General features: G+C 42.1%; 1 protein-coding gene and 1 long non-coding RNA gene across 5 annotated transcripts; one reads left to right on the top strand and one right to left on the bottom strand.

Moving 5' to 3' along the window:
• Window positions 1-226: 226 nt before the first annotated feature.
• Window positions 227-9824, bottom strand: LOC103016814 (uncharacterized). The gene is made up of 3 exons (XR_449535.3): window positions 9728-9824; window positions 7334-7494; window positions 227-1970 (listed from the first exon to the last, which is right to left on the bottom strand). It is a non-coding gene; the product is annotated as an uncharacterized LOC103016814 (long non-coding RNA).
• An 8237-nt stretch (window positions 9825-18061) lies between these two features.
• Window positions 18062-26804, top strand: PDP1 (pyruvate dehydrogenase phosphatase catalytic subunit 1). 4 transcript variants are annotated; one of them, XM_057532342.1, is made up of 3 exons: window positions 18105-18228; window positions 19011-19045; window positions 22687-26804. In XM_057532342.1, the coding sequence occupies exons 2-3, from the start codon at window positions 19015-19017 to the stop codon at window positions 24342-24344; spliced, it is 1689 nt and encodes a 562-aa protein (XP_057388325.1). In that variant the 5' UTR covers window positions 18105-18228; window positions 19011-19014; the 3' UTR covers window positions 24345-26804. The 4 variants fall into 4 exon arrangements, with proteins under 4 accessions (XP_057388327.1, XP_057388325.1, XP_057388326.1 ...); XM_057532344.1 differs by lacking the exon at window positions 19011-19045 and having other exon boundaries at window positions 18062-18228; XM_057532343.1 differs by lacking the exons at window positions 18105-18228; window positions 19011-19045 and adding an exon at window positions 18234-18366.
• The last annotated feature ends 236 nt before the right edge of the window (window positions 26805-27040 follow it).

The raw sequence follows: 27040 nt of genomic DNA, 5'->3' as shown, positions 1-27040 counted from the left end.
CTATGACTGATAATCATCACATTGATCTCATTACTTCCCTGCCACACCTTGTTTTGTCGCTGCCAAGGCAATGCCTTTCTTGAGTTGTGGACTGTTCGTAAATGTTTACTTCATATGATTCATACCTCAATCTTGGATAAGAGCTATATGCATTAAAAAAAAAAAAGAGTTGAGACTTACGCATGAAGTAATTTTTTAATAAAAAGATATTGAAATCACTTGCACAGTCACACACAACCATAAAAGAATGCAGCTGCTATAACACTAAAGGAAATTACCTCTAGGCTTCCATCCAGTACAATGCAATTTCAGCAACTAAGACAGAGGCCTTGAAAATAAGAGGTAATAATGGAAATGCTGACAAATCCATAACTCCCATTGCTGAAGGAACGGCAAAGAAAGACCAAAATAATAACAACACAGTGTGAATTCCCAGTGTTTTTACCTTGCGTTGGCAGCAAGTGACAGGACCGGCTTTCATAATAACATTATAATTAAATTACCCATTGTTTATCTAAATAATTTCTGAAAGCCAGGAAAAAATAGCACTATTTAATTCTGGAGAAGATTCCATTTTGCTGAGGTTTTTGTCACACAAGTCAGAGATTTCCAGATGGGACACTGCCCTGTCCTTGTTTATACATCTGGTGTCCACCTTAGGTCACGTGGAGGGAGACGCAGGAGGGAGGCAGATGCATCTTTGTACACATGTCACACTGAGGACTGTGGGCCTAGAACTCTGGGAAAATGTCCTCTTTCAACTCAGTGATCAGTGCTTTCCCCTTCCCTGACTGTGACACAGTTTTTTCTTTGAAGCACAGGAACATCAGGAGAGAGTGTAGACAATTTTCATCTCCATTTATGCTGCCCCCACCCCTCCACTTGCAATTCTCCTCCCAGCCAGAACCCACCCCCAGGGCCTCAAAGGGTCTCCTCCTCCAGATACCCAAAGCTGACCCAGCAGGAGGCACCAACACCCTTATTCATTACAGAGCGTCCTCTCTTCTTATCTTGCCTTTTTTTAGCCTGAAGGACAAAGACAGAGAGAGGAGTCTTGATTTTTCTTGTTAATCTGCTCCAGCTGGCAGCCTAGCCAACATCTAAAATCAGTTGTGATGTGAAAGTTATTTTTTTTTAACTCTAGCATCTCATTTTATGTAATTTTATGGGTAACAGGATGGGAATTCAGCTTAGAAAACTTTTGACCAACAATCATTCAACGGATAAAAATGAAAACAAAAAAGGTGACTGTGACGAGCAAAATAAAACAGCCTGCTATGCCAAGAAAGTACATGAATCATGTTTCCAAAGACCATGCTTCTTATCTGTTTTATAATGACCTGGAACTTGCTTCTAATCATTCTCTCTTGGGCTCCTTAGTTGCCCAAGGATGACTAATTCTGCACTTAGAATGGTGGACACTCGGAGCCTCAGACTCTCTGAGCTGAAGGGACTTCAGAGTGCTTTCTGGTTGACCAGCTCCACCACATACCCCACACCTGTTGGGAGTTGGAGAAACAAGGATGGAGAGTGTTACGGGTTGAATTGTATCCCCTGAAAAGATTTGTCGAAGCCTTAACCCCAGCACTTGTGAATGCAAACTTATTTGGAAACAGAGTCTCTGCAGATGTAATCAAGCTTCAGATGAGGTCACTAGGGTGGCCCTAATCCAATACAACTGCTGTCCTTACTAGAGGAGGAGGGATACTGGGACAGACACACGAGGGAAGAACACCATGTAACAGATGGAGGGAGAGATTGAAGGGCTGCAGCTGCGAGCCGAGAGCGCCGAGGACTGCTGGCAAACCCCCAGAACCGAGCAAGAGGAGAGGACGGATGCTCCCCTCTGGATTTCAGAGGGAGCCTGACCCTGCCAACACTTTGATTTCAGACTTCAGCCTCCAGAACTGTGAGACAATACATTTCTGTTGTTTCAAGCCGCGTAGTTTGTGGCACTTGTTACAGCAGACCTAGGAAATGAATACAGAGAGTTAGGCAAACTGCCCATGATCACAGGGAGGGTGATGGCCGAGGACACACCAGAACACAACCTTTGTGACTCCCACTCCAGGGTCCGTCCACTGTCCTGGGCTTTACTCCTCTGAGGTATCACAGCTAAGTTGTATGCATGTATGTTTTCTTACTTCTTATTTTTGCTCCAGATTTCTATAATAATTTCCCTCAAATAGACTTCCCTTGTCTCCCCCTTTTTTGTTTTGAAAAACTTTAGACAGATACATTGAAAGAATAACACAATGAACACACATATTCCTTACACCTACACTCACCAATTAACATTTTGCCATGTTTATTTCTCTCTCTTATTCTATGTTTACTTTTGTCTTGAGCACTTGAAAGTTTGCAGACCTCAGGACATTTCACATCTAAAATGTTTCAGCATGTATCTCCTAAGAGCAAAGACATTCTCCTTCATAATGATCAGATTCAAGGAATTTAACACCAAAAGGATAATCGAATAAAGATTATATTCAAATTTCTCCAATTTCCCCCCAAATACCTTTTATAGATATTTTTTTCCTTCCTCCCCTCCCCTTCCCTCTACTGTCCTTTCCTTCAGTTTCCTTCAGCACCCTATCCTCCAGCTGCCAGGTCTCTTTCTTTTTTAATTTGGAGCATTTACCCACTTTTTTTTTTTATCTTTCACAACATTACATTTTTGAAGAGTCCGAGCCAATTGCCTAACAGAGTGTCCCACAATCTGGTTTTGTCTGCTTGTTTCCTCACGGTTAGATTCAGGTTAACCAGTCTTTGGTAGGAACATTACCCAGGTGAGGCTGTGCACTTCCCATGGCATCTCTGGCAGAACCTCACGGCAGTCAATAACCGCCGTCGCTGAGGATGTCGGGTTCGCTGGTGATGGTACCTGTCAGGTCTCCCCACTCTAAAGTTACCATTTTCTTCCTGTTTTAATTAATGAATTATCTGTGGGGGATATTTGAGAGAAGACTTGTTCTTAACTACTTAATACAGTACATCCAGAGTAAACAACAAATGCTGACTTGGTATTAGATATCACTCCACAGCTGAAATGCAATACCTAACATGCCCTGCTTGATTTACCACATGTTTTCCTTAAGGGTTCTAGGGGGGTTAAGGTTAAAACTAACCCTCCTCCTTTACAAACCACCTGCCCACAGAAATCTGAAGGTCATTCTCATGGCTTCACCAGCAAATATAATATTATCCAGGTTTTGGTCTCAGGCAAGATTTCTGACTCATTAAAATTTACGTTGAAACTTAAGAAGGCATACCAAAAAAAGTTAACTATATCAAAGAGTAAAGCCCGAGGTAGGTAACCCCAATGCTTAAAGCACAAAATTACATTAGGTAAATCAAAGGTTTGCTTCTCAGCACGTCAGCATCACGACAGCCCAAGTATCACGGATAACACAGAGCTTATAAAATTACACTTGTGGCAGCGTGGTATTTTCCTTGTTGGCTACCACAAAGAACATGAACTTGAGAAAGCAGGACAAAAATAGATCTCCAAAGCCATGTCAATCATTTTTGAGAGGTCAAAACCCCTTGTGGCTTTAATTGGAAATTACTGCCTTGGTAATTAGTATAATAACACGAAAACACACCTAAGTCTCTGAGTGAATATTAAGCAGGGTGATTATGACCCATCAGTCACCAAGGCCACCCTCAGGGCCTTCCTAGGCCACCGGAAGTTTGGTTCTGCTGTGAATTCCTGTGGAGTTTTTTCTGCATTTGTTGCAGGAAGGGGGACGCCTTCCAGGGTCCAAGAGTGGGCTCTTGTCTAACACTCGGAAATGAAATGTCCGAGGAGACACACGTGCTGACAAAGCAAGAGACTTTAGTGGGAAGGGGCGCCCGCGTGGAGAGCAGGAGGGAAAGGGAACCCAGGAGGACTGCTGTGCCACGTGGCTCACACTCCCGGGTTTTATGGTGATGAGATTAGTTTCTGGGTTAGTCTCTGCCAATCATTCTGACTCAGGGTCCTTCCTGGTGGTGCACGCATGGCTCAGCCAAGAAGGAGTCCAGCGAGGAGGATTCTGGGAGGTTGGTAGGCCATACGGGCTGGCATCTCCTTTTGACTTTTCCCGAATTCTTCCAGTTGGTGGTGGCTTGTTAGTTCCATGTTCCTTACCAGGACCTCCTTTTGTAAAACAGCTCATGCAGATGGTTACTGTGGTGCTGGCCAGGGTGGGCAGCTTCAGTCAGTGTTTCCCCTAACACATTGATTTCCCCATTGGATTGCAAGTTCCATGAGAACAGGGGTTTGGTCCTGTTTGCCCTCCGGTGTCCAGAACAGTGTCTGGTGCACGTTGGGTGTCCAACAATTATTGGTTGAATGAAGGAATGACAGTACTCTTCAAGGTTAGGTCAGTTCAACATTTCTAAGCAAGAGATGTAACCTCATGGCCCCTTCATCCTCTTTTAACTTAATTACAAAATTTGCTGCTTGGGAGTGTGTGTAAAGGGCCCTTCTTAGCTTCTCTATCTTAACCTCCAACAGCCTAGCTGGTCATTTCAGGGTGGACAGCACACCTCTGTGTGCCAGACCACATCACGACTCTATCCCTTGAGGCCATGTTTCCCTCTCTCTCTACCTCTCTCTCTCTCTCTTTTTGCAAAGCAGGAACCAGGAAGGACATGGAATATTCCATCATCTCATCATCACTAGTGTGTTTATATCCTTCCAATATTCCATTGCTGAGTTGCTAAAGGTCATGGGGAGAGCGAAGCCTGTGGATTGTTAATAGAGTGTATAATTTGCTTAAATAACATTTTTTCTGTACATGATTTTGTCTAGAAATATTGTGACATACAATTTTGATTAATTTGCTTTAATATATGACAGTTAAGCAAAATAAATGATCTGCCCTATAAACATTATTTTGTTGTCATTGTTCATGTGCAGATGGAGGTTTCAAGGAAGCTGAAAGAATCAACCAATACACATGTTCACTTGAATCAGGACCCTCCAGACTCAGAGATGGAAGACAGTGCAGAGCAGAGAAGGAGAGAAGGGCCAGGAGAGAGGCTCTCCTTGCAGGAGAAAGTAGCAATAATAAAAATTTAAATAAAAGAATAGTAGTAGTTTGTGCTTGTTGCATGTTTATTACTTCTTTTACAACAGCCCTATGCAGTAAGACTATTATTTCCATTGTAGAGAGGAGGAAACTAAAGCTTAGCAAGGTTGTGGCTTGACAGTAGTAAGGAGTGAGCAAGAATTTGAATCCTCTGACTTCAGAGGTTCTTACTTCACCACACACGGGGCTGCTTCCAAATGCACAGTAGAAGAAGAGCCTGTTATTTACAAGTGTTGTCTTGCAAATTTTCAAGGAAATCTTTGATCATTTCTTAAAGTATTTATGCTGGGAGGAACTAAGGGCAGATAGTTCCTGTAAGATCACTGCCCCAGAGTTCACATAGGGGAATCCCTATAGTGTTCTTCTTCTTCTTTTTTTTTTTTTAAATTTATTTATTATTTATTTTTGGCTGTGCTGGGTCTTCGTTTCTGTGCGAGGGCTTTCTCTAGTTGCAGCAAGCGGGGGCCACTCTTCATCGCGGTGCGCGGGCCTCTCACTATCGCGGCCTCTCCTGTTGTGGAGCACAGGCTCCAGACGCGCAGGCTCAGTAGTTGTGGCTCACGGGCCTAGTTGCTCCGCGGCATGTGGGATCTTCCCAGACCAGGGCTCGAACCCGTGTCGCCTGCATTGGCAGGCAGATTCTCAACCACTGCGCCACCAGGGAAGCCCTAGTGTTCTTCTTAAATCTAATATCTTTTGATATTCAGCCCTTTTATCATCTTTGTCATTCTCCTTGAATCCCTCTTCAAAGATGAAACATTCCCTAAAATTATGGATATAGCTCAACTCCTGAGAGGCATCCATTTGCAAATAGATGAAAAGCTTTTCTACTGTAGGTGAGATGAACAAGGCAGACTGAAGATGTGGCACGTTAAATATTCTATAACCACTGACCTGCTCAGACACACAGATACAACGGCTCACTCTTTCTCCTGTCCCCTGGTGAAAAATTAGGGGAAATAAAGGGCCCGTATATACAAAGGTTATTTTCTAATCCAACACCTGGAAAGAAATAGAAGGTTTACAATCATCAAGCTTAATTTTATTTAAACTTCTTAAGATTTCATGTGGGTGGGGGTGAGACGGGGGTGGGAATCCTTCTAAAACCAGTATTCATGTTGGCAACAGCGGCTTTCCAAAGCTACAGTTCAAATTCTGCACCACTGCAGGCACCGTATTTTTCTCTTACACCTACCCTCCCCCTGCACTCCCCCAGACACATACTAGAAAAACATTCAAAACCAGTTTTAAAAAGCAAGTGTATATTTTTTTCTTTCTCACAAATTAATTTCCCCTTAATGTAGATGTGGTTAAACTACTGACAGACAAACAGCAGGAACACCTTTATATGAGTGTATCTTTCTTCCAACCCCAGTACAAATATAACCATCCATAACAAGGGCTTCTAACCTTTTGGATTTCAAGGACGAATAAATGAATGAACACATGAAAATCTGGATGATTCAAGGTTGCCAAGTTTCAATTTGCAATGAAAGAAAACAAATAATAATACATATTACCACCATGACTTCATAAAGCGAAGGACAGCATAACAGGAGAAAGAATGTCAGTACATAATTTCAAGATAAAGAATTTTTTTAAATCTTAAAGTTAGCTTACGGAATTTAGTTTTTTTCTCACTCTGCCACAAGTCAGTGAAAATTCTATTAGAGACTGGCACTGGTCCTGGGACCGATATTTGGCCATCACTGATCTAAAAGAGGTCTTTCCAGATTATCATCTCCCTCCACCACTGGGCGGAACTAATCCCCTTCTTTCTCCTCAAGCATTTTGTGAATACTTCTGCTATATCACATTGTTTCATAATTATTCCTGTTAATATTTATCTAGCAGCTAGACCACAAGTTTTTAAAGGCACAAAGATTGCGTCTTACCCTTTTATCCACTTACAGAACATGGCACAAAGCCTAGAACACAGTAAACACTCTAAGAGAATTTATCAAATTAATTTGTACGTAAGTCAGTCAAACGTAAAGAGAAAATTCTCTCCCTAGACAAAACTGACCATCTTATTTGCAAACTGGCATACCACAATAGGCCCTGGAGGGAGGTCCTAGAGATATGTAAAGGAAGTTATAACAACATCAAATACCATTGGCACACAGCTATGGCTTGCAAATTTTAATTGAAGTTTAAATAATTAGTCAACACCATTGTTCTGAAAAACAATCTCGGCTAAGAAATTGGTTTGGGGTCGTGTTTAAACATGGAGAGTGACATCGATTTATACATACCTCAAATGAAAATGGAATTTCCGGATGCAAAACAGAGTAAGAATCAAGAGGTAGGGTAATAGCCGGCAGCAGATGAGATCCTCTGTGTTCATTTATCCAGGTGGTTTATTGGTGAGTCATGGATCTGTGGTCTGAATACTGAACACTGAGCCGGCAGTTTCCTAAATTCAGGAAAACAACATGTCCTAATTTATTACCCTGACATAATTTGGCCACAGATCAGCAATGCAGTAAAAATATATTCCATAAAAATATCTTTATGGATTTTCTCATTACATTGACAAATGAGGGGTGGAATCACCTTATGGGGGGCGGAATCACCAAAAACTTCTATCCTTTATACACACATATCTCCATGAAGCAAAGAACATAAAAAGTGGAAGGAATTAAAATTATAATCAATTGTTTCTTAGACTGTCTCTTAAGAAACAATTGACAAATTCAGAGGCTGTCAGCCTATATAGTGTTATGTTAGCTATTACTTTTCACTTCTTAGTGGTATCCAACAGTTAAATCATTTAGTGTTGTCCTATGGATCAAATTTAAATTTACCTTTAGCAGTGATTAAATAGTCATGAAGCTACACGAAGCTTTATGGATGAAATTGTGGCAGCATTGGCAACTGTAAGCGGGATCAGAGGAAGAAAACTGAAACCCAGAGCCTCACAGCTTGCTGTGCTCATTCACCTATTCTTCAGGCTGAAGAAATGAAAACAGCTCTGGGGGCCAAACTTGAGCATATCTGAATCCAGTGCTTTTGTAGAAGCAACATCATGCAGGCACAGCTACATTATTTCCTCACTGAGGCTGGCAGGCCCCAAGGATCCCACCCCTGGGACTCATGCCCTGTGGACTCCTTTCCAAAGTTTACCAGGGTTGGTTCGTGTGACCAATAGAATACAGAAGTGATTATATGTCACTTCTGAGATTAAGGTATAAAAGACTTTGCAGCTTCTGTCTCGAAGTCTCTCTCTTTGTCTCTCTCAGATCACTGGCTCTGGGAAAGCCAGCTCCTATGTTGTGAGCAGCCCTAAAGAGAGGCCTGTGAGGCAAGAAACTGAAATGTTCCATGAACAGCCATGTGAGTGAGTTGGAAGCAGTCTCCAGCCCCAGTCAAGCTTTCAGATGACTACAGCCCCAGCATACAACTTGACTGCAACCTTAGCAGCCACTGAGCTAGAGCCACCCAGCTAAGCCACTCCCAGATTCCTGGCCCTCAGGAACCAAGTGAGAAAATATGTGTTTGTTGGTTTAAGCTGCTAATTTTGGAGGTGGTATTTTTTACTCAGCAATAGGTAACTAATACACCCACTGTGATCTTGGGTAAGTTAGATAAATTAATTGAGCCTCTGCTTCTTCATCTATAAAGTGGGGACTGATATAAATAGAAATATATTTATACTTATTGTCCTTTGTTCCAGAACAAATTTAGGACTACTTTCAGAGATACATAAAATATAAGGAAGCATAGATTAAAAGAGGAGGGAGGATAGAAAAACAACGATAGGGGAAAAATAAGAAATGGGAAAGAGGTTAAAAAATAATACATTACACACATGTTAAAACTGGGTCACAATCTGGCTCTGAAACTTAGCATAATTCCTCCAGCCTCCTCCTTCCCCACCCCCCCCCAACTGCACCACACACACACAAGGTCAGATGTTAGCTCAGAGTCCAAAAATTTAAAAAAGAAAATCCAATTATTGAAGAGACATATAATTATCCTTAGTGCTAACATGGATGAGAATTTTCCTTGGGCACTCCCTAAAGCAGACACTGTGTGGGGTACAAGCTCAGGCCTTCACACTCAGGGGTAATTTAAGGAAATGGGATGATGACACTATGTTTCATATCATGCCAGCCCATAGTGGGGCTTATACAACAGTGCCTGCTGTTACTACTGCCATTCAGGGCAGAGTTTTACCAGTACTACAGCTCATCTCTAAAAAAAGTTTTCCCTTCACAGCCTAATACTCTTGACTTTCCATTCTCATCAATATTGAAAATAGTCCATTTTTTCCCCACGAACTTGATGGAAACAGTTGTGGGAAATCCTGGATATTCCAAATAGTTTCTCATATTCCTTACATTGCAATAAGAAACTCAGTGGACATAAATGTCCACCCTCATGGTCACTCATGCTCAAAGCTTTGGGCCTCTTTGATACCCTCCCCTTTAAACCCTTTCTTATTGACCTCACCACCAAGTCTTAATGTTTTCAGTAATGTCTCTTCCCATCTGACCCTTCCTTTATATTCTTGCTGCCACTGCCTAGCTCTGAGTTTTAACTCTTTACTCTCATATTTAGGCAATAGCCCTGTATTAGTCAGCTCGGGCTGCCATAACAAAATACCATAGACTCGGCAGCTTAAACAAGAGACACTAATTTCTTACAGTTTTGGAGGCTGGGAAATCCAAGAGCAAGGTACTGGCTGATTCTGTTTCCTGGTGAGGGTGCTTTTTCCTGGCTTGTAGATGGCCCCCTTCTCCATATGTCCTAATATGGTAGAGGGAGAGAGAGGGAAAGAGAGAGAGAGAAATCTCCCTGGTGTCTCTTTTTATAAGGGAACTAAACCCCCCCACCCCCGTTCATGAGGGCCCCATCCTCATGATCTCATCCAAACCTAATCACCTCCCAAAGGCCCCACATCCTAATCCATCACATTGGGGGTTAGGGAGGGAGACACAAGAGGGAGGAGATAGGCGGATGTATGTATATGTATAGCTGATTCACTTTGTAATACAGCAGAAACTAACACACCATTGTAAAGCAATTATACTCCAATAAAGATGTTAAATAAATAAAAAAAAGAATTGTGGGGGACATTTCAGTCCATAGCAAGTCTCCAGTCTTTCCCAGTAGAACCAAAATGAATATGATTGTAAGAGCACTTTTTCTCTCTTCTTTCATCAGGATTTAGTCAAGTGTCAGCCTGGGTCCAGACTGCAGCATGAGAAAATCTGACATCTTTGAGATTAAAGAACTTCGAGAATCAAGACCCAAACGCCTGCCCCAACTCTAATTCCTGTTCTTCACCCAACACAGCTCCTCCACTCACATTTGCTCCCTCTTGTCTCTGGGCCGTTTCTGTACTGTGAAATCCAGAATGCAACACCACCACTCCCTTTCTGCAGCCAATTCCATCCTTTAAACCTAGTTGAAATCCTAGCTGAGAAGTGAGAGTCTGAGTTGGAAGGACTCCAAAGGTTACTCTGTCCAACCCTCAACCTCATTCATGCATCACCTATTCACGAACCCAACATTCATTTGGTAACTTCTAAGCCAAGTAAAAATGAATATGATAGATTCAGCCCAAAAAGAGGTCGCAGTTTGCACAGGGAGACTGGAATGCAAATGATTACAATGTAAGTACAATGTTCAAGACCTGAACAAAGTGCTTTGGGAGCACATTCTTTGACACTTGTCTAGATTCTATTTGAATACCTCCAGGGACAGGAAACTCAGGTAGCTCATTCCATTTCAGAAAACTATAACCCAATAAAGTTATCACACTGAGTTTAAACCTAACTTCTACATATTTACTCTAGTTTTTTCAGACTCCAGAGGTTTCAAAGATAAATCTAGATTTCTTTTCATATGTCTGTCACTTAGGTATTTGAAGACCACACCATAAATATCCCTAAATTTCTTACATGTTCTGATTCTAGGCTCTTCACCCTGTTGGCTGCCCTCCTCTGGCTCTACTGTAGATTTTTTATACCCTTCAAAGTTTGCTGGGGGTTCACCAAGGTAAAATGGAGGGAGGCTATCCCCTCCTTTGTTCTTATCTTAATGCAAACTAAGATCACATTTACCTTCTGTGGAGGGAAGGGGGCACCCTTTTATTTATTGTAGAAAATCAAAGTTTTCAGTGATTCTTTTTTTCTCCCTCATCCATCTAAGTGATCTCTCCTCTTGAATGGCTCATATTGGGGCTTGTTCATACTATCTTGTATTATCAGTTAATTTTTTTATGTATAAATCTAAGCTCTCTACCTAAACAGAAGGATTCTTGGGGGGGGGGTAAGGATACTTTTATTATTCATATTTTCCTTTAATAAGTATGTGAATGAATGAACAAATGTTAAGGGAGAAAAGGACTATGGTATGCAGAGCAACGCCCCTTTCTAAAAGATGTCCACACCACAATCCCCAGAACCTGTGAATATGCTATGCTACATGGCAAGGGCGGATTAAGTATGCAGATGGATTTATGGTTGTTGATGAACTGACTTTAAAGTAAAGAGATTATCCTGGATTATCACCCAGCAGGCCCAATGTAATCACAAGAAGGCAATAGAGATCACAGTGAGAGTGATCTGAAGATGCTACTCTCTCCCTTTGAAGATGGAGAAAGGAGCCATGAGTCAAGGAACTGCAGTAGCATTTCGTCGCTGGCTGAGGCAAGAAAACAGATTCTCCCCTAAAGCCTCCAGAAGGGAATGCAGCTCTGCTGACACTTTGATTTTAGCCAACTGAGACCCATTTTTAGACTTCTGACTTTCAGAACTGTAAGGTATGTGTGCCGTTTTAAGCCACTAAATTTGTGGTAATTTGTTACAACAGCAATAGGAAATTCATTTAGGTGCTACCATTTTGTGCTATTTGCCAGCCATCATTTGGCATTTTCCTTTAGATTATCATTAATTCTTACCAGGCTCTTTAGATTTTAAAAGTGTTGAAGCTATTGGGTAAATTTGGAAAGATTAGCCAGCTAATAAGAAGCAGAGCTAGGATTTGAACTCCGGTGTCTCTGGCTCCAACTTATGCTCGTTTTACAAAACCACAATGCCTTCAGAAGGGATAAAATCACAACCCAGATATTGTACCTTAGTAATTCCCTAAACATTTTTTTAAAAAATATTTATTTATTTGGCTGTGCCAGGTCTCAGTTGCAGCATGCGGGGTCTTCGTTGCTGGTGTGGGATCTTTAGTTGCAGCATGCGAACTCTTAGTTGCGGCACGTGGGATTTAGTTTCCTGATCAGGGATCAAACCCAGGCCCCTTGCATTGGTAGCGTAGAGTCTTACCCAGTGGGCCACCAGGGAAGTCCCCTAAATATTCTGATTAGACTTCCCAAGTCCATTATTCCTAGCAGAAACTGGATACATAATTCGATAGCTCTTATTAACATTCTTCCTCTGTCTTCTTTCTCTCCGTGAACTTTTCCCTGTCCTGTTGATACTGCTTAAATATAAAATACTGTAAACTGAACATATAGCTCTTTAAATAGATTAAATTGTTCACTTCTTATCATATGTCAACTATAGTTTATTACTAGGATGTGAATTGAATGCATTAGGTATTCATCTACAAATGTTTATAATATCTAGTTTCCAAGGAAAATATGGTTTTATAGCTGATATCTTGGGGTAAGGGTTGCGGCGGCTTGAAGCAGGACCTCAGTCCTTGTCTTCTTTGAAGAAAGAATTCAGCAAAGAGACAGATTGTGAAGGAGATAAAGCATTTATTAGAAGCAAAGTATGTGTGGAAGATCATACAGGTGGACTCGGAGTGAGGCGCAGAATGGGAAGATCATACAGGTGGACTCGGAGTGAGGCGCAGAATGGGGATGGCTTAGGTTGCTTACGTGGATACAGTCTTCCAGAGTGTCTCTGGCCAATCATCTCACCTGTGTCCATACTTGGCTGGACTCAGGGCCCTCCCTGGTACATGAATCTCTCAATCCAGATGGATTCCAGTGTGAAGGTTTCTGGGAGCTTGGCAGGACATATTATGGGTTGACACCCCTCCTTCCTTTGAACCCTGAGGACCTTCTCTATGCCTGTGTGGGCTAGGAAATCCCTTTTGACCACAAGAATGTGAAAAATGTGGTCACTTTGTCTTTCACCCAATCAGGGCCCGATGCTCCTGCTAGCGTCTTATCTCGAGGTGTTAGCAGGGGCTGGTTGTAGCTGCTCAGCCTGGGGCCCATCTATCTCCTACCTCCTAACTACATTATTTTTCCTGAAAAACCATAACCAAACCCTTCAGTGCTCTGACAAGAATGGCCATTCAGTGGTGATACACTTATCTGTGCAAAATTTATTGCTGGTTACCGATACAATAACAAGGGTGGAAATTTTGCAATTATAAGGATATAGTTTATCCTCAAATCCATAATGAAAATGTGAAACTTTCTGTAGTTCCTTAATTATCACAATTCACCTGTTGCAACATGCTACTTTTGTCTCTATTTGAAACGAGTTCATCATTGAGCACCTATTGTGTGCAGTGGTCACTATAACATAGTGCTTTCGAACGCAAGCTAAGATGCAAAGCAGATGATTCTACTACTTCCTACTTATGTAAATAGTGCAAATCACCCTCAGTGAGACTCAAGTTTCCTCTCCTGTGAAATGGATATAATGGTAACACCTACCTCATGTGAGTGTTATGAGGGTATAATGAGACAATGCATTCAGAACAGGGGATAGTATAAAGTAAGCACTCACTACCTGTTAGTTCTCACTATACGCCAAGCTGTGGGTTTATATGGGTGTATAAAAGAGACAGGATCCCTGCCCTTGAGAAGCTTATACTCTTACAGTTAAGGTGTACAGGTAAGCAAAGAATTATAGTTTTTAAGAAGTGTGCAGATCAGCAGCTACTATTTTTGAGTTCACAGTGTGGGAGGTTCTGCTGAAGTCCGCATATTGGCATGACCTGCTTCAGGGGCACTCATGACCGGGCACCTGTTGTAAATTGACCCACCCCAAGGTCTCAGTTCCCCTGAAACCCTTCACCTTTTACTCTCTGTATTCTGGAGAATCATCTACAGAATTACAAAAAGTAATGAATGAAAAAGTAATCCTGCCTGATTATCTGATGGCTGGACAAGAATACCCCTTCCCCCAAACATATCATCCTTAATATTTAAAGACATCGCCATAAGCAGGGATTTCTGAAATAAAGCAACTCTAGATACCCACTTTTCGTATTCTTTGTCATGTTAAATTAATGCACAGAAATTTCCTTCTTCCCAGGAGACTTTTGTCCCTAATTCTGCAAGAGAACGATGATATATATATTTCCCTCAAACATACTACTGCCTCATGAATTCTGATGAGAATGGACTACTTTTAAAATAAGACAAAACTGAATGCACCTGTAACAGCCTCTGGCCCACAAGAAATGAGCCACAGTACATGATCTGTTTCTTTCTTACAGATGATTTGTTGATCTCAGTGCATAACTCCAAATAATTTAATTTCTTTTTTTTTTCCAACAAGGAGGATATGATTTATTAAGCACTCACTATGTGTCAGATGTTTTTAATATTTTTTTTCACACACATACCAAATAATTTAATTTCAAAGAAGCAGTTCTCAACCCCAGGATGGTAATAAAACAGGTACCTATTGCTTACATAATTAGTAAGTACTTGCTGATTTCCTATCCAAGACCTGGAGGAGTTAAAGATGAGTGTCTAGCAGCCTCTCTTCCCTCTAATCATTGATTTTGGCAAAGGCCATGGTAGCTCACCAGGCATCAGGCTGACAGCATCTCAGACCCACTTGCAGGTCTATTTTAAACTTCCTGGCTGGCACCACTGAGATTCTACTGGACCATCTCCATGTTGTCACAGCTAACCTCCAATACCCCCAAGGGTTTTTATCACCCACCCACAAGAACACCAGGCCAATCTGCCTGAGCACTTGCTCATTTCCAGGTTTATTCTAGGGCAAGAAAATGACTACATGTTAATGGTCTAATTCAGGAACTGTCTTTCATTTTTGGTATCACAAAAAGCACTGTGTAGACAAAACAGGTACTTTCGTGCAGTGCTTTCTTTGTACCATACTATTTTAGAAGCCCCTTCCTTTCTCCTTGCCTGCCCTTACAACAATCCCGGGTTGTTCAGTGCTACTTTTATCTACCTTCCAATGTCACGGTGTCAACAGGTGTTCTGGTGACTAAAACAGTCCGTGGGGTCAGAGCAGCAAACCCAAAGACCTTCCCTGGCCTTGGCCAGATGGCCATGTGATAACAAACAGCACTTCTGAAGCAAGCCTATTTACTGGGTAGTCAAATGGAGCTCCATCTAGAGACAGCAAGAAAGCCAGGCCAGAGGAAAGACAAGGTTGAGGTACTAAAGAATCTCCCCCAGTGGTACAAGCAGTTGGTTCCTCTGCAGAAGAACTATGACTTTATTTAGAACATACTTATCACTGAATCATACAACTTTGTAGCTAGAGAACAAAACGTACACCTCTAAATGAGTTTATTTCAAAGCCATTACTTTGGGGAGCCTTTATTCTGATTCCAGAAATACCTTGGCATTGCCTTCAGTGCTCATGACAAATTCTTTTGACTATATTTACTGGTGGCGAATACCAAGTCTTTTGAGAGTGGGTGTTATTTTCAGAAATAGGTCATTCAGAATTAAGACTGTTAGCAGGAGGGAATCAATACTATTTTGGTATAAAAACCAAGGTGCTAGTTATAGTAAACTAAGTTGGAGTTTCCTGTGCAGATCCAAAAACAATTTGAAAAGGTAATTTAACAAGTGCTCTGAATAATGGCAATGTTGGTGTGGAATAATGGGATATGCTACCAAGATGATCTGAAGAAGTCATTGATATGGTTGTATATATTCTGGAGTCTCATGACTCTATTTTCACAATCACTAGGAAAAAGTTTATACACAACAGGCAAGCCTAGTGTAAACTTCATTTCTGAGTCCTCAGGCAGAAATTCTCAAAATAAAAATCCACTTACCTTCAATGACCGGGTCTCCATGTCTGCAACGTAGGGGCTAAGAGGTAGTGACATTCCTCATGTAAATAACTTACTTTAACCTGACTTCCTAAGGTCCTAAGAATCTCCAATCTATTAATATTATGACTTTTTAGTATCTAGCTGTAGAACATATTCCACTTGAGGGTCTGGGTTTCCTACTCGCTAGGAGTCCTTAACTAAAACAAACACATGCATCTGGACATGTCTATAATATTAATAATAGCTGATACTTATATAACCCTTACTACCTGCTTGTACTTACTTAGCATGATATATATCAACTCAATACAACCCTGTGAGGTTAGAAAGTTTTAAAATATTACTATTTTTATTCCTATCTTACTTACGAAAGAACTGAGCCAGGAAGAGGTTGCCCAAGGCCACACAGTAAGCTGCAGAGCTGGGACGAACTCAGGCAGTCTATCTCCAGCTGTGCTCTTACTCACTTTGCTATACCACCCTATACTGCCTCTGTGAGACCACAGAAAACCAGATACATAAATCAGATACTCAGTAGAATAAAGGACAATGAAAAATATTTACAAACTTATGGGATGCTCATTTGAGAAGTAGGAAGGAGGGGTGAAGTGAGGCAGATGGACCCATGTAAAATGGGATGCAGGCCACATAAAAATAGCCACAAGAGTTCCATGGGCAGCCTGGGGCTGGGCAAAAAGGCCCTCTAATTTATTTAGAGAATAGAGGAGGCAGTTGGAAAGATGTAGGCGTTATAAAGAACCAGTTCCTGGCACTGTTTTGTGTCTGTAAGAATCTTCCTTTATTACATAAAAATCAGATAATGCAAATTAATAAAAACAAAACTCCACAATACTGTTAACATGACAGTTTTTATATCCAGCCCACATCACTTTATGAACTTTATTGGCTAGTAAGCAGATATGCTTAATAAATCAAAGTAAACTGTTTAAAAGTAGGCGGGTTAAGTGCAATGATCTACCTGATACCATCTCCGAGGAAGCTTTTAGAAGCCACTATCAGTGGCTCATTTCCCATAAAGAGGGGATTACGTGTGGACAGAAGCAAGTGAAATAGCCCTTGACATGTCTTCCCTTTAACCCCAGACTGCCAATACCACCCCAAATCCAACTCATCTCACCGAAGGGGAAACTGAGTCTTATGGAGCGGAAATGACTTGGATGAAAGTCCTGACACAAGAGTCCAGGGCTCTTCCCACTTTTGCAGACTGCATTCTACCCTTTTCCTTGTAACCATTCAGGGCAAATAAGTCAATACTGATTTCAAAGCCCTTCAGAAGACGTGAGCACACACCTACTCTACAGGGGAAAGAATTCCTTCATCACAACTTCCTCTTGCTGCTGTTTAGACCGCCTTCCTCTCCCTGGGCTCTGAAAGGTGCCCAGAAAATGATAGAAAACATCATCCACGGCAACACTCCTAAAATCTGCAAAGTATCAAATGAATGAGGCCACAGATACTCCCGGGTTATCACGCCTTGTTATTCCACGCAGGGGCGACTGCAGCGAATGCAGTTTCCCGTTGGGCAGGGAGCCGCCCCAACAGCCTAAACCTACGAAGCCCCGGCCCACCCGCAAGGCGTGGGGTAGGCTCGGGCAGCCCCACGCCGAGGTGCCAGAGATTCGCGGAAGCCTGCCCGGCAGGCAGAAGCCGGTCCCGGGGCCCAGCTCGCTTGGGGACGCTGGACCCGGGCCAGACGCTTCCTCCAGCCCGTTCCGCCGCCAACCCAGTAACCGCGCGCAGCCCCACCCTCCACCAGGCTACCAGGCGCGGGCGCGGTCACGTGAGGCGGGCCCGCGGAACCAATGGGCACCTCGCGCGGAATGGAAGGGATTGTCTGACCCCCATGACGTCACAAAGCTGGCGGGGAGCGCGCCGCTCTTCCGCTCCCACGCGCCGGGCCGCGGCCCACTCTTCTCCTCTCCGCCCACTCGCCACTGCGCAGCCAATCGGAAGGCGGGAAGAGCTCCGGCTCGAACGTGTGGGCGGGGTAGGGTGGCGGCCCTGCGGGGCAGGGTCGCTGAGTGGGCCGGGCTGGGGCAAGGGGCCGAGCTACAGGGAGTTGCGCGGGACTGCGTGGAAGGACCGCCCGGAGGTGCCGCCGCCGCGGCCGCCTCCTTGTTGAGAAGAAGCGGCTCCTCCCCTGCCGTGCCCGGTTCGTATTCCCTACTCCGGGCCCTGAGCCGGCCCGTCCGGAATCCTCCTCCACCAGCCCAAAGTTGTGAGGGGGCGGCCGGCGCGCGTGGGGAGCGGCGGCCCCGGGCGTGCGAAGGGACTAGCCCCGGAGCGCCAGGTGCGCGTGAGGGCGTCGGGGCCGCAGCGGGCGTGGCGGCGCTGGGGGCAGCCGCAGGCTCGGGGTGGTGGGCGGGCCCGCCGCGCCCGCTGTCAGCGCCGGGGGCGCCGTGAGGACCCGCGGCAGGGTGGGCTCCCGGGAGGTGCGGCGCAGGTGGCGCGGCGTCTCTGCCTGAGAGTTCCCCCTTACACACCCCGAGTCCAGGGTGATCCCACCGGCAGCCGCCGCGGGCCGACCCTCAGTTTCCAGGACTGAAGCCGGTGCGGCGTGGGCGGGCGGAGGATGCCGCGCGCCCGTGGGCTCCGCTCCCGGGCTGGATGGACTGGCCGGTCCCGGGGCGCGCCTCCGCCGGCGTTGGGGCCCCCGCCGCCTCTACTGTAGCTCTGCCTCTCCCGCGGGGTGGGTTTGTTTGTTTGTTTTCCTTCTTCTCCCCACCCCTTTCTTGCTCCTCCATCCTCTTCCCCCCTCCTAGCCCCATTCACCGGGCTGGGGCGAGACCTCGCCCCTCCTCCGCTCCCGCCTCCCCTGCCGCCGCCTCCTCCTCTAATGAGCATCTTTGCCTTGCTTTCAATGGGCCGGTGCTGCTGTCGCTGCTGCTGTCCGCGCGGGTTGTGGATGTTGTCGGCTACGTGTTGTGATGACAGGAGAATGTGTGTGTGTCCCGGGCCCAGACGAATTGGTAGGTATTCACTTAACTACCTGCGTTGGGTACCCAGGAAGGATGATGACTGATTTTGTGTGTGGATGGTTTTAGGTGGGTCGTCGTGGAATTAAGAGGTGAGCTAGATAGAAAAAGGGGGACAAAGGCATCCTGGACCAGGATAGCTTTGATGCGTTAGTGAGTGCAATTTTCAGGTAGGGATAAAGGAAACTAATCAAACAAGTGCTGGCTTGGGGCTTCGTGTTTTCCGAAGGCAACTGGTTTCTTCATTCATGTAGAGATAACAGGAGCTGTGAAATGGCTAGACGTTGCCCAAAAATGCTGAAAAATCGCAGAGAGTCTTTATGCAGGGTGTTTAATGCAATCAAATTACGTAAACTGGGGTTCTGAGACATTTAATTATTAGTATAGCATTTTTTTTTCGTTTACACCAAAATCTTTGCAAAGCTAAAGAGCTCTGGAGTCGGTGCAGTAATTGCATTCTCTAATTTCTTCTGTGAGTTTATTGATGAAGTTGAATCATTTCTTGGCACAAACTCTGTTGAGCACATCAGTAAGAATGGATGGATCTCTTTCCTTGTTCTGGTTACAACTCATCTTTTCTTATTAGTCGTTGGCAAAATTGGCAAAATCTGCCTAAGACTAAGATGCTGCGTTTAAGGTGGCTAAGTCTGGATCATGGGATAGGACCTTTTAAGTGAAATTGTGGCCAGAAATAACTGGAAAATTTGACAGTGCTTCAGTTTACCACAACTGTACCTTGCTGCTGTTCTTATTGCCTCATCAAGAGCCGTCTACTTCATTAATTTAGCAAGTTTGTCGACAGAAGTTTTGATTTCATGGGGTTTTGTTGTTGAATCACAGGATATTCAGAAGGATACAGAGTTTTTTGAATGCTCACTTAATGGTTTATGAAAGCATTTGAAAGTACTTCGACTTCTAGTAGTAACTGGTCTGATGGAGAGAGTATGTTACTTGTACTGGTGGTGATAGAATGTTCATTAATCACAGAGTAGGTAACTTCCCTAAGAATTTGACTTTTGGAGACATGTTGGGGGTCTCAGTCCATATGCTAAGCCCCTGAGTAACTGAAAGACAGAGTTAATAAAATTCACTCTCTGCTTTTTTGTTTTTAATGTCGAGAATTTATGCCTGAAGGAAAAATGTATGTTATTTGAGTGCTTGCTGTTTGAATTTACGTATTATTCAAAGTATCTGCTGCATGAATCGGTTCTTTTTGCCACAGTAGTTCATTTTGCAGTCAATTACAAAAGCAGGAGGATTGTCAAAGCAAAGGAATTTAAGGAAAGTGTGGGTTTCCTGGACTTGTTATTCCTTGATCAGACATCATATAGCCAAATCCTGGTATGCATCTATCTGTCAAATCCCGCTCCAAACATACACACACAAACACACACACACACACACACACACACACACACACACATGCACAGTACTTTGATTCAATCCACATTCCATACAGAAATACACATGTTTTTTCTCTAAGATTAAGTTTTAAAGTAAGTATAAATGCAAACGTATATAAAGTTACAGAGAAAACTTATTTTCATTAAGATTGGTGTCTGTTTACATTTTTAATAACAGAAAAAGTCCTTATACAAAGCATGAAATAAGTTAATGTGCTTTCTGCATACAAACCTAGCAAGAGATATGGTTCATATCTGGAAGCCAGTGTCATGTGGCCCCACGTTTGAGCACATCTCCTGGCTCAGTCATGTACACTTAACCTTTGGATGACTTTCAGGTATTCAGTTTGAAGTGCTGTTAGTTAAGTGGTTAGTCTTGATAGATTCCTGTTCTTCTGGAATTTCTGTTTTTCATGACTGGCTTTCAGAATACTTATTTAGTTATTGATCTTATTTCCAAAATTCTAATCATTTTCTTCTATTGCCTAATCTTGTCCTCAATTTTGTAAACTAATCCCTTCTTAAATAGTGTAGTTAAAATAACGGTACTTTCTGTCACGTGCAGAAGGGGTTCTATATGACTGGCTTATACAGCACTTATTACAGAAGCAAATTCAGTGTTTTCTCTGCACCCCCGCATTCCACTTATCTTTTTTCTAACTGTGTTTCAAAAGAGGGTGCGTGAAAATAATGTAATATATTCTAACACTCTCTATGATATTTGTAAAATTTTTTCTTAATGTGTTCAACCTTAGGAAGGAATAGTTGATATTAAGACTCAGATGGTTTTATATTCCTTATTCCTTTTTGTTTACTGCATTTGTTTTCTTATTTAAAACATAAAGCCTGTTTATTTATAGGCCAGATGAATACTTTGAGGCAATACTTCAAGAATTCAGGGGAAATATATGTTACAAGAGGGATTCTTTTCTTGTAAAAATTACTTGAATTAATGATACATGTTTATTAAATTTTCTAGATAAATGCCCAGCAAAATGTTTTCAGTGTCACATAGTAAGTGATATGATTTTGATTTATTCATGATTATAATGCTCTACCTTTTTTTAGCCAAACCTTAGACCATTAGACTATTATTTCACTGTTTATTAATTTCCAAGGGCAAATAGATAACCTTTTTTTAAAATGTAAGAGAAAATATTTTTCTAGGGGTGAATTCTACTTGGGATCCGTTATAGACGAAAATCATTTCTGTAGCTTTCTTTCATGGCTGAGAAGCAGAGGAAAACACTAGCAAGTAAATTAAATTCCAGAACTGCGACCATTTATGTTACTAACAATGTTTTAGAGCTACTAGAATACTTAGTTTTTATCACAAAGAATACACTAAAACTAAACAACAAATAAATGAACCCTGCATTTGATATCAAAGCCTCACTTCAATGCACACTTTTTATAAAGGCACAGAGTCCAAGAAGCGGGCTCAGATAGCATCTGCTCTGATGTGTTCACGTACAGCTTAGGAAAGCAAGGCTCAAAGAGGTGATCCAGCTTTTCCAGGATTATGTGGTGAATTGGTGGCAGACCTATGTCCCTAAACTTGCCAAATTGGCACAGTGGTCTGGAGAAACATTGTTTGCAAGACCATCTACTAGGATGCAGGGAGGGCATTTTGGAACTTCTGTTTTTATTCATTATGTAAAATTTTTCTTGTACAGGTTTTAATGAACATTATATTAATGTAGTAGCATATGTATATAACTTACAAATAATTCATGAATACACACAGGTTGGGGCTGCATCCCAACACTTTTATGGTAGTAGCCATGTGTATCAAATGCTAACAATTGACCACTGGTCTAGAAACAGGATCTTCATAAATGAGAGAAGTCCCTGTGCAATTTGGGAGATCCACGGCCTTTTTTAAGGATAGGGAGAAGGGTGATTGGCCAGGTAGACTGCCACTGCATTATGTTATATAACCTTCGTCTCCTCCACTCTCCCCACCAGATCTATTGCACATTCTGCACAGTTTGTGCTGCACAAAGAAATACAAGGAAGAGAGAAAAGTAAAGCTCGACGACAGTTCAGTCCTGGCTCCATAAGTGATTGGGAGGTGTGCTTAGCAGAGTATATCCTGTAGAAATAGTAGATGATATGTGTGTAAAATGTAGTGCCTTAGGAGGCACAGGGAGCCTGTAGATTCACCTGCTAAACATTTGTTATGAAAGCAAAAATAGATTAAGTAATCTGAATATAACTTTTGCTGTCTAGGAATCCCAGTCAGAAGTTCCAGCCTGCCGCTGTTCTCTGATGCCATGCCAGCACCAACTCAACTGTTTTTCCCTCTGATCCGTAACTGTGAACTGAGCAGAATCTATGGCACTGCGTGTTACTGCCACCACAAACATCTCTGCTGCTCACCCCCTTACATTCCTCAGAGTCGCCTGAGATATACACCCCATCCGACATATGCTACCTTTTATAGGCCAAAGGAGAGCTGGTGGCAGTACACCCAAGGAAGGAGATATGCTTCCACACCACAGAAATTTTACCTTACACCTCCACAAGTCAACAGCATCCTGAAAGCTAATGAATACAGTTTCAAAGTGCCAGAATTTGATGGCAAAAATGTCAGTTCTGTCCTTGGATTTGACAGCAATCAGCTGCCTGCGAATGCACCCATTGAGGACCGGAGAAGTGCAGCAACCTGCTTGCAGACCAGAGGGATGCTTTTGGGGGTTTTCGATGGCCATGCAGGCTGTGCTTGCTCCCAGGCGGTCAGTGAAAGACTCTTTTATTATATTGCTGTCTCTCTGTTACCCCATGAGACTTTGCTAGAGATCGAAAATGCGGTGGAGAGCGGTCGAGCACTGCTCCCCATTCTCCAGTGGCACAAGCATCCCAATGATTATTTCAGTAAGGAGGCATCCAAATTATATTTCAACAGCTTGAGGACTTACTGGCAAGAGCTTATAGACCTTAACACTGGGGAGTCGACTGAAATTGATGTTAAGGAGGCTTTGATTAATGCTTTCAAGAGGCTTGATAATGACATCTCCTTGGAGGCTCAAGTCGGTGATCCCAATTCTTTCCTCAACTACCTGGTGCTTCGAGTGGCATTTTCTGGGGCCACAGCTTGTGTGGCCCATGTGGATGGTGTTGACCTTCATGTGGCCAATACTGGTGATAGCAGAGCCATGCTGGGTGTGCAGGAAGAGGACGGCTCTTGGTCGGCAGTCACTCTGTCTAATGACCACAATGCTCAGAATGAAAGAGAAGTGGAACGCCTGAAATTGGAGCACCCAAAGAATGAGGCCAAGAGTGTGGTGAAACAGGATCGGCTACTTGGCTTACTGATGCCTTTTAGGGCTTTTGGAGACGTAAAGTTCAAATGGAGCATTGACCTTCAAAAGAGAGTGATAGAATCTGGCCCAGACCAGCTGAATGACAACGAATATACCAAGTTTATCCCTCCTAATTATTACACACCTCCTTATCTCACTGCTGAGCCAGAAGTAACTTACCACCGATTAAGGCCACAGGATAAATTTCTGGTATTGGCGACTGATGGATTGTGGGAGACAATGCATAGGCAGGATGTGGTTAGGATTGTGGGTGAGTACCTAACAGGCATGCATCACCAAGAGCCGATAGCTGTTGGTGGCTATAAAGTGACTCTGGGACAGATGCATGGCCTTTTAACAGAACGGAGAGCCAAGATGTCATCGGTATTTGAGGATCAGAATGCAGCAACCCATCTAATTCGCCATGCTGTGGGCAACAACGAGTTTGGGGCTGTTGATCACGAGCGCCTCTCCAAAATGCTTAGTCTTCCTGAAGAGCTTGCTAGGATGTACAGGGATGACATTACAATCATTGTAGTTCAGTTCAATTCTCATGTCGTAGGGGCATATCAAAAGCAGGAATAGTGAGTGGATCTTACCCTGGCAGTTCTCAAATGAAATAGATTTAAAGAGCAGATAGATTTTTAAAAGATACTAATATAGTAAACATTTCCAGTGGGTCATTCTAAGCATTTCCCCATTTGATACTCTAGTCAGCCAAGTAGTCCAAATTGACTTTGTAGCAGGGTGGCAGGATCCTGAGTCTCCTTCTGCTTAGCTCGGACCTCACAGCACTTGCACTTGAGGCACGTCAGTTCCTTACTGCAGATGTCTTATGACATTGGCTTCTTTTTTCAATCTGAGAAAATCAGGATGACCTTACAAACAGGATCTTGAATAGGCCCAAAGCAAGGAACTTGCTGGGCATATTCTCTTGGTAAAACGAAAAAACATTATTGTTCACACCTGCAGACCCCTTTCATCACCAAGATTCCAGTGTACACGAGAACATTTATTTATTGCATGATCTCCTAGATATACAACCTATGCATTATTCATATAACTTTATTTTAACCTGAAGTAGTTTTCAAATCCAGTGCTTTAAGCCATAAAGGACCGAGAACCAAGTAATCTGAATTTGTAAGTGTGTATGATTATTTGACTGGAATCCTTAAATGGAAAAACAAATGCTACCCCCTTCCCCACCCCTGATTTACCTAATGTGATTGAAACATTTTCTCTCTTGCCACACACTTGAAGACAATAAAGGTGTTTAGTTTTATCTACTCTTAGTGATGTTAAATAAAGGAAAAATAATTTTTTCAGTTTATATTAATGAAAAGCTTTATTTAGTTTGAAATAAAAGATCCAGAATGAAGAGAAGAGACTGATATGTTCAATTATCGTCATCTGCAGCCACCAGCACGTCACTCTTATCATGTAATCCCGCGAAGTGTGGCATGCTGTGTGTGCTGGGTAGACTGCTGCTGGGAAATCATACTTCTAATTTAGTAGTGATAATAATTTTCATCACTTTTGGACTTTTAAGGATGACACATATAAAATAAATTTAAATATATAATTTTGGGGAGTAAGGTTTAATATTACCTTCGGGTGTTGAAATGAGGAAGTTTTTTGGTTTTCCCCACTTAGATGTAGGTCAATTAAAATAATTGGTTTAAATATTACTAAATGCTTTAAACATATTGTAGCTTATAAATAAGAATGTTAAGATATATACATGAGAAATTTTTAAAGGTAACTATTGTGCATGCCTGATGCTTAATGGAACACTTAGCAGCATCAAGTATTGTTTGCAGCAGTCGCCATAATTATATGCAGTCTCTTCCAATGCTGTATCAAAGTAAATGAAAATAAATATATTCAAATTGGCTTTTTGGGAGCTTATTTAATATGCATCAAATGGCATTTTGTTCCTGTGTTTAATGGTGATCCATGTACAGCTGTGCATATATTTTCATCACTTATTGTAGCATCACTGATAAAAGAATGGCTCTGACTATGTTTGATTTTCACATAGATTTTAATACAAAACATAATCAGTTTTCCCTTGTGTAATTAGTTGAGGGGTGTTTAGGTCCTTTCGGATTTCTGTAGAATATGAACTAGATATTCAAGGACTCCCTCAGGACTGTGGACACTGAAGCAACGTAGAATTGGCTGCAAAACTTGTTCCAATTGAAAATAGACTCAGGAAGATTGCAGCTCAGAAGACCATATAATGTTTGTTTTCTGAGGTCTATTTTTTTTCCTTTTTTTTTTTCCCTTGAGTCAGCTTGGAACTTTCCTCCCAGGCAGTATTTTGGAGGGGGAAAAGCTATTGTACTATATACTTATTTATAAATGTTTTGACAGAGATTTCATCTATTAATGAAATATATGTAGAATGCAGTAGCAGTTAAAACTCATTTTCAGGCTACTATTCGAATTTCTCTTGAACACCACCACTAAAGAGTTCCACATTATCTTATACTTAGTAAAGTCTCGTCTCTGTATAGTACAGTATATATAAATTTGGTTTCCCATGGTCATGATCAAGATAGTAATTCTTATTATTACACAAGAAACTTGGTCTGCAGTCCAAAAGCCTGTCCACTCTCTATAGAAATGAAAATGCAGTGTGGAGTTAACAGTGTGGAAATGAAAATAATGAAAATGAAAATAATTGGATGTTAGATATATGAATATTATCATCTAAAAGAAGTGATTTTATTATAATTGGTTGTCACTGTGATATCTGGAATTAAAGAATATGTGTAAACTTTCATGGTATTTAGCCTTTCTTAAACTTTTTTTGATTTATACTTTCTAACATATATATCAACTTCTGTATTTAGTCAGTGGCTCATGGTATTTATAATATGTCCTTAGCTAGTTAAATGGAATGGTGGTATGGTACACAGTACTTGGGGGAAAAAAACTGTCTTGTATCTGTGTGAAGAAATGTGAAAAGTTCATATATAATATAGAGAATGGTCAGAGAAATGCCCACAGTGAATTAAAGCTTCATATCTGCTTTCTGAATGACCTGTGTTGGTTTTTAATTAATAGTAAGATTCATTAGATGCTTTCTATGGGGGTAGATTATACTTAACTTTAGGATCCTCTAGATAGATAGTACTTAAAAAAAAACCAAACTAGGGTATAATTTACATTCAGTAAAATGCACAGATTTTAAATGTGTAGTTTGAGCTTTGGTAACCACAACCCCAATAAAGATATAGAACTTTTCCATTACTCCAGCAGAAAATTCCCTCATG

This window comes from Balaenoptera acutorostrata, chromosome 17 (genome assembly GCF_949987535.1).
Source record: "Balaenoptera acutorostrata chromosome 17, mBalAcu1.1, whole genome shotgun sequence".
NCBI classification, from domain to species: domain Eukaryota; kingdom Metazoa; phylum Chordata; class Mammalia; order Artiodactyla; family Balaenopteridae; genus Balaenoptera; species Balaenoptera acutorostrata.
This window is presented reverse-complemented; position numbering and strand designations above follow the sequence as displayed.